Raw genomic sequence first — 7648 nt, 5'->3', positions numbered from 1 at the left:
GAGGCCAACCGCTCCGGTGCGGGCCTCCCAGCTACTGGAGCCGCGGGATCTCTTAGGCGGGTCTGCCTTTTTGCCATCGGGCTAGCCTTTCATTGATACTGCCTCGTGTTTTTTCGCAGCTCAGATTCAGGGAATGCGACGAGGCCTGCATCAGCGTTAGGGCCTTCGAGGTTGGAGCACGGGGCTGGGCCGCCTGCTGCGTCCGCCGGGGGAGGGGGGGGCGGTGGGGGATAGTGATTCCGGGCTGACCACGAGCAGGGCGCGCTGGGCTCGCGTGTGCGCGTCACAACCAGGTCCTCAAGCCCATCGCCTCAGGGACGGCTGGCCACTCCCTTTCTGGCCGCTCCTCGGTCGGGCCCTCGCTGGAGGCTCAGCGGCGAATTTGGTTGCTGTCTGGGCGTCCTGCGCTCCAGTCGGGCAGATTCCGGGGACCCACAGTAGGTGCTGCCCTCTCGGCGTCCCGTCCCTGACCAGCGCCCTCCGACAGGGGCGGTGGTGGCTCAGTTTGGGACGGATACTGCGTTGAATTTGACTTTTCTCGACCGGCCCCGGGTAAACTCGCATCTCCTGGGACCACAAGGATTATTTACAGGGAGCTCGCCAACCAAACACAACAGTTTAATTTAACCTTTCCAAGTCCTCGTAAATTTTTACAGCTGGGAGCCACGACGAGTCAAACGGATCTGTTGGTCGTTCCCAACTTCCCACCAGCCTGTGTGGCTTCTGAAACAATAACTCCTTATGAAATATCATAAATATAGATTTAAATACAGTAGAGCGAGAATGCGATTTGGCTGCCTTTTTATGGCTTCAATTATTGTCTAATTTTATGTGAGGGGCTCCGCCGGCCGCACTCGCACGCGGGACCCGCGCCTTGCTGATGGCGTGATTAATTGTGATATAAAATAGTCCGCTTAAGAAGTGTGTGTCTGGTGGTGGCGGTGGGAGGGGAAGGGAGTACAGCGGCAAGGCCAGATTTGATCTTTTAATCTTCGTTGGCCACAATTAAAATAAACCCGATCGTGGAGCGCTGCGATCCCTTTGCATAAAAACATATGGCTTTTGCTATAAAAATTATGACTGCAAAACACTGGGCCATTAATAGCTTGCGGAGTGATTTACGCGTTATTGTTCTGCCGGGCGGGCACGTGACGCGCGCGGCCAATGGGGGCGCGGGCGCCGGCAACTTATTAGGTGACTGTACTTCCCCCCTGGTGCTACAAAGTTGTTACATGAAATCTGCAGTTTCATAATTTCCGCGGGTCGGGCCAGGCCGGCCGGCCGGGCGCGGGGCACGGCGATGGCCACCACCGGGGCCCTAGGCAACTACTACGTGGACTCATTCCTGCTGGGCACCGATGCCGCGGATGAGCTGGGCGCGGGCCGCTACGCGCCGGGAGCCCTGGGCCAGCCCCCGCGGCAGGCCGCGGCGCTGGCGGAGCACCCCGACTTCAGCCCGTGCAGCTTCCAGTCCAAGGCGGCGGTGTTTGGCGCCTCGTGGAACCCGGTGCACGCGGCGGGCGCCAATGCGGTGCCCGCGGCAGTGTATCACCACCATCACCACCACCCCTACGTGCACCCCCAGGCGCCCGTGGCGGCGGCGGCGCCGGACGGCAGGTACATGCGCTCCTGGCTGGAGCCCACGCCGGGCGCGCTCTCCTTCGCGGGCTTGCCCTCCAGCCGGCCTTATGGCATTAAACCTGAACCGCTGTCGGCCAGAAGGGGTGACTGTCCCACGCTTGACACTCACACTTTGTCCCTGACTGACTATGCTTGTGGTTCTCCTCCAGTTGATAGAGAAAAACAGCCCAGCGAAGGCGCCTTCTCTGAAAACAATCCTGAGAATGAGAGCGGCGGAGACAAGCCCCCCATCGATCCCAGTAAGTGTCTCCTCCCTCCAGACCAGCCACCGCCTCCACGCCGGCCACCCGGATCTGCCGGCCCGCCAGCTTTCTCTGGAACCAGCCTTCGCCCGCGCTGGGAGCCTCATGAGCAAAGGCCGGGAGCCAGAAGTTGCTGTTTGGGAGGCCTCGGATGGGGCCCCAAGTCCTGAAAGCAGTGACAAGCGGGCGCGCCGGGCTCCGGGGGAGGGGAGGCGGCTGCTGCCGAGAGAGGGGGCGGGGCAGGCGCTGCGGGTACGAGCCAAGACCCACCGCCCCTTTCCTTGGCTGCCCGGGACCAAGACAGAGATACTTTGGGAGATACTTCGGGAGATTCTTCGAAAGCAGCGCGGCAGAGAAAGTCTTTTGTGCGGCTAGATTGTCCGGGAGCGGCGGCAGCAACTGCAGCCAGCCGGGGCAGCCTGACCCGGGACGCTGGGGAAGACTGCCGATTCTCTCCACTTCTTGCTCCAGCCAGTGGCGGTGTAAATCCTGCCCAAGATGTGGCTGCAGGCGACTGGGACACGAGGGTCCCCATGCTAGATTATTCAAATAAACCCGAGAAGTGATCAACGGTCTTGGGGTGCCTAGGGGCGCCGTGCCGGCCTGCCCAGCTCCCACGGCCTTCCAGGGAGGTCAAAATAAGGAGTGGGGAGAGTAGTAGAAGGAAAGGTGGGAAGGGAAGATAGAGAGTCAGTGAGAGGGAGAATAGAATATTAATCTCACTAAGGAATACAGGGCAGAGTGGTTTCCCCCTGTGTGGCAAGAAAGAGATCTGTTTTCAAATTTCACTTCTTACACAATGTGTGGAGAGCGGGAGGAAGGAGAGGAGGGGACCGGAGGACAGAGGAAGAGAAAGGAGGGCCTCAGAGGGGAGGAGGGAGCCGAGGTTTTACGGCATGCAATTGTAAGTGACCGTCCCTGCGTCTCTGGGCCAGGGTTCCATTGTGTTGGAGGCTCGCCTGCCTTCCCTAACCAATTCAGCAGCGTCCTGAACTTTGGCTGAAGACCACAGGAGTTTTCCTAACCCCCAGCGGAGAGGGGTGGGTGTGCTTCTTCTCCTCCTAAATCCCTCCTATCTCTCGCTCCCACGCAGGTAACCCGGCTGCCAACTGGCTCCATGCTCGCTCCACGCGGAAGAAGCGCTGCCCCTATACAAAACACCAAACGCTGGAACTGGAGAAAGAATTTCTGTTCAACATGTACCTCACCAGGGACCGCAGGTACGAGGTGGCCCGACTGCTCAACCTCACCGAGAGGCAGGTCAAGATCTGGTTCCAGAACCGCAGGATGAAAATGAAGAAAATCAACAAGGACCGAGCAAAAGACGAGTGATGTGACTCAAGTTAATTTGAAAAGAGAGCGAGCTAGAGAGAGAGAACTGCCCGTCCCCTTCTCCTACCCCCACCCCACCCCGGCCTCCACCACCCCGCAGAAAGCGGCTCTAAATTCCAGGCCTCATCTCCCCCTGGCAAACCCTGCTCAGGCTGGTTCCTTGGCCTGCCGCTTTGATGGAGGAGGTATTGTAAGCTTTCCATTTTCTATAAGACAGAAAAAAAGTGGGGGGGTATTAGCGCTGATGGCTGTATGTGCTAGCTTGTGTATATTTTTTAAAAATCTACGTGTTCCTGACTTAAAACAAATAAACAAAAAAAACTACCTTTTTATAATGCACAAGTGTTGACGGCGGGCTGTATAGTGTTTAGTCTGTGTAGTTAATTTAATTTGCTCTTTGTGCGGCAGAACGATCTGCCCAGATACTTGAACACTGTGTTTTATTGTGGTAATTATGTTTTGTGACTCAAACTTCTGTGATGGGTGATGCACCCGTTGTGATTGTGAAAGCTAGAATTCGATTTGAACTCAGGTTGTTTATGAGGGGAGAAAGCAGTTGCATAGGGGTATAGCTCTGTAGTGGAATATGTCTTCTGTATAACTAGGCTGTTAACCTTTGATTGTAAACTAGCTGTAAGGATTTCCCAGTGAAATAAAATTTTTAAAAAAGAAAAGAAAGGGTTCTCCTGGACGCATAGATTCACGGTTTTCTCCATTTTTGAAATGCGGACATTTTAGTCTCTACATGCTCTATAGACCTGTCTTGTCCATTGTATATATATAATCCACATATTAAAGAAAAAGTAATCAAACAAGTTTGAATATTGCTTTTGCACCAAACAGTGAGGAAACTTGGAGCTATACGTATGTGCAGAAGGTTACTACCTATGGTTTACGTTTAATTTTAATTCGGGGAAAATGAATGCTTATTGTAATGGAGTTAATTTTATTGATAATAAATTATACACTATGAAACCGCCATTGGGCTACCGTAGATTTGTATCCTTGATGAATCTGGGGTTTCCATCAGGCTGAACGTACACTGTATATTTTGCAATAGTTACCTCAAGGCCTACTGACCAAATTGTGTTGAAATATTTAACTTTTTGCCAAATAAAATATTGATTCTTTTCTAATTTTTGCGGGTCAGCTCTTTGCACCTTCTTCTCCGGGACAGGGGAGCCTGGGTAGAGTCTGGGGTGGGGGGCGGGCTGAAATGGAGGAGGACAGAACCTCAGTTTAGTCTCTAGCGGGCCTTCGGGAGCCCAAACCTGCAGCAGCCAGGCTCGGACGGGCCTCAGCTCTGCCTACCAGGCCGGCTGTCTGGCGATGCAGGCAGCGGAGGAACGCTGGATAACAAGGGTCGGCGAAGCCCTGCTCTCGGCTTTGTGTCCATTTGCGAGACTGCGGGGAGGCCTCAGAGAAGTGGGGCTGGGGTGTCGCGTACGGGTGGCCAGTGGCTGGGAACGGCCACTCTTTCATATTGGAGCCCCAAGAGTTTCCCAAACCGGATCCAGGGCGATTCCGGGGGGCCTTCTTCCCTGGCAGGGGGAGGGGGGTGGGAGCTGGAGTGGGGGTGGCGGCGGCAGGACCGAGAGCTGAGGATCTGGCTCCTAAAGAATCTGCCAGGAGGGAAACTGGAGCCCGGCCGCCCCAACGTGGCCGCGGGCACGGACAGTCGGGGGCTCTCAGGGGACGAAGGCCTCCGCCCCCGCGCCCTGCCAGGCCTGCCGGGGGCCCCTTGTGGGCCCCGCCCCGCGCACCCCTCCCAAGCACAAGTCCTGACAGAGGCAGAGCCCAAGCAACCGACCAGCCCCAAGCGCCATAAAAGAAAATGAGGGCTGTTACCGTTTATGGGGTGTAAAGGGCTGCGGGGGGAGCGGCCACAACTTCGGAGGCCTGAGCACCTTCTAGATGTGGAGGAGGGTTCAGCCTCATCTCCCCCTTTTTATTTTCTCGCCTTACCCCCCCCCGACCCCCCGCGATTTCTGCGAAGTTATCTGTGTTTGGGCTCGGAAAAGGGGAGCCTGGGCGCCGGGGGATGGGGCGTCCCCTCTCTCCCAACCCCACCCTGCCGCCAGGTTGGGACGCCCTCTGTTGTTGCAGACAGAAGGAACTTCAAAGAATGGGTAGTAAGGGTGTGCCATAAAGGCCGGGTCTGCGAACTGTCTGGAATTCGGCCCTTAATGAGTTTACAACTGTCCAACCCCAATTAAGATTTTCCACCAAAGCCCTTTCATTTGTTTGCTCTGTCTGCCGCCGATAAAGCGGCTGCGGAAACAGCTCACTTTTATGGGCACTGCCCTCTCGGCAGCGTAGATTCCGGGCTCCGTGCAGACCCCCCGGGGATAGGCCCTTGCCCAGCTTTGGGAGTGGGACGCCCGACCCGCGGCGGCTGCTGGCGAAGTTCAGGCCGGGCGGCTTGGCTGCAGTGTCAAGATGCGGCCAGCAGATGGCAGTATGGCTCCACGCAAAAGGCGCCCGCGCCGCCATCTCCCGCCGCCCTGACTCTGGGAAGTTCCTAAGATGTCGACTTGATGCAAGCTTTTCTGGAATGGGAGACCCAGATTTGAGCGAACGGTGGTCGTATATTTTCGGAGCTGCTCACGCCTGGACAGAAGCCTCGCTGGGAAACAAAAAGGCAAGCGGCGGGGGCTCGCCTGACCTGCACCGCTCCCGCCCTCTTCTTCCCCATCCCGGGGGCCTAGCGCTGCGGGGCTGCAGCTGTCCGGCTGCTATGGGGCAGTAGCTCCCGGCGCGGGGACCGATCTAGGGTCACCGTTTCCAGCCCAGGACAGGCCTCGGGGCATCACGACGACGCTCGGAGAACGCGACTGACCGGCGGACAGACACAAGGACTAAGGCCTACAGCCCGTGGACCTGGTGACCCCCCAGAGGGTGTGCAGAGGGCATACACGGTGGCCAAGGGTCCTACGGCGGCCCGAGAGAGAGACCCGAAGTCTGCGCCCCGGTACAGGGTCGGGAGAGCCAGAACCCGCAGGCGAGCCAGGATCCCGGGACTAGGCCGCCTTAAAAACGTGACAATAAAATTAGGCGACTGAAAATTGGGCATAAAGGCATTCTTGGTAATTGTCTGGTGTGGGTATGGCAGGATGGGAAATCCCGGGAGAAAGACCAGGAACTGCTTTAGTTATTCTAAAATAAATGTGATATTTAAAATAATTATATTAACATCCCAGCTCCAGGATAGGAGCTCACGTGGTGAAAGCCTCCCTTGCTTTCTCTCGCCCCCGAATTTCCTGAGCAGTGGAGGCACTGAGGTTAGTTACTCTGGCGTCCCCTGCTCAGGAAGCGAGGAGGAGGAGGGAGTGAACCCCAATCCAGGCCCAGCCTATTCTCGACCCTGGGCGGGGTAACACGCCTCAGAGCCTTCCAGGAGGCGGTACGGAGCGCGGGTGCGAGGATCAGCCCCGGGTGCAGAATGGTTTCAGAGGGAAAACGCAAAAGCAAACAGGGAACACTCCGAAGCACTCCCGAGCCCTGTGAACACACCACGCGGTGCATTTATTTGGGTTGTAATAATCTCCGCCAAGCCCACCAAATGTTTACAACCTGCATCTCCGCGCTGTACACGCTGTAAAACCGGGGACTGGGTTTTTGGCTGCCATCTCTCCTATCTCTGTCTCTCTCCGCACTTTTCTCTTTATGTACACACGTTGGTATTACAGACACACGCCTTCGTTATATTTCCTTATATAATACATAAAATTTCACAGCCTCTGATGAAAGGGTTTTTTTTTTTTTTGAAAGGGGTTTTTATAGCTTCCCCAAGAGCCGCCCGTGGCCGTGTATCCAAGCCGCAGATACAAAGCTCGATTTATGTAACTACAAATAAATGACGGAGGAGCAGATCGGTGGCGACCGCTTCTCACCACCGATCACGGAGGCTCCAGGTAGGTGCAGGCCGGTCGGGAACTCTGCTTCGTGGACTGCCAGGCGGGGCCTCTCTTGCCCTTGGCCTGCCAGTGGCTGGGAGGCGGCTCTCCCCTCTCGGCTGCCAGGGAACCGATTCCCTCTGAGCCGCGCAGACAGGACCCCGAGCCAGGCGGAGCTCCTCTGCACTTGTCAGGGATGAATCCGCCCCCGCGCCGCGACGGAAGACTGCGCACTAGGTGGAGAAGAGACGCGCAGCCCGTGAGACGGGTGCGGGTGGAAAAGTTTACAGAAGCAAATCGCCAGCCGCCCGACTCCCGGCAGGCTCCATTCGCTGACCCAAAGCTGGGTTTACCTTCTTAGCTGGATTTAAATATTGAGGACTGTTTCGGAACGAGAAGCAGGGGAAACACTCTCTGCTTGGTAGGTGGGACCCCAGCTCCAGGAGAGCGCTGAGAAAATGTCTTTAAATAAAGACAGCTTGGCCGCTTAGAACCTCGCTTTCTCGTGCCTGCCCCAGGTCGAGCGTCAACGAGTAT

The 7648-nt window shown here is 56.4% G+C and overlaps 1 protein-coding gene across 1 annotated transcript; it reads left to right on the top strand.

The window, feature by feature from the left end:
- Window positions 1-260: 260 nt before the first annotated feature.
- On the top strand, window positions 261-4351 carry HOXA9 (homeobox A9). Its single transcript, XM_029233661.1, has 2 exons — window positions 261-1880; window positions 2977-4351. The coding sequence occupies exons 1-2, from the start codon at window positions 1301-1303 to the stop codon at window positions 3213-3215; spliced, it is 819 nt and encodes a 272-aa protein (XP_029089494.1). The 5' UTR covers window positions 261-1300; the 3' UTR covers window positions 3216-4351.
- The last annotated feature ends 3297 nt before the right edge of the window (window positions 4352-7648 follow it).

This window comes from Monodon monoceros, unplaced genomic scaffold (genome assembly GCF_005190385.1).
Source record: "Monodon monoceros isolate NGI ecotype Baffin Bay Population unplaced genomic scaffold, NGI_Narwhal_1 Super_Scaffold_2, whole genome shotgun sequence".
Taxonomy (NCBI): domain Eukaryota; kingdom Metazoa; phylum Chordata; class Mammalia; order Artiodactyla; family Monodontidae; genus Monodon; species Monodon monoceros.
The sequence above is the reverse complement of the archived record's forward strand: the minus strand, read 5'-3'. Positions and strand labels throughout refer to the sequence as shown.

Excerpts from the sequence above, each read along its gene's own strand:
- HOXA9 (XM_029233661.1), top strand. The coding sequence starts at position 1,301 with ATGGCCACCACCGGGGCCCTAGGCAACTACTACGTGGACTCATTCCTG. Across the intron at positions 1,881-2,976 it reads CAAGCCCCCCATCGATCCCA|GTAACCCGGCTGCCAACTGG; the intron begins GTAAGTGTCTCC and ends GCTCCCACGCAG.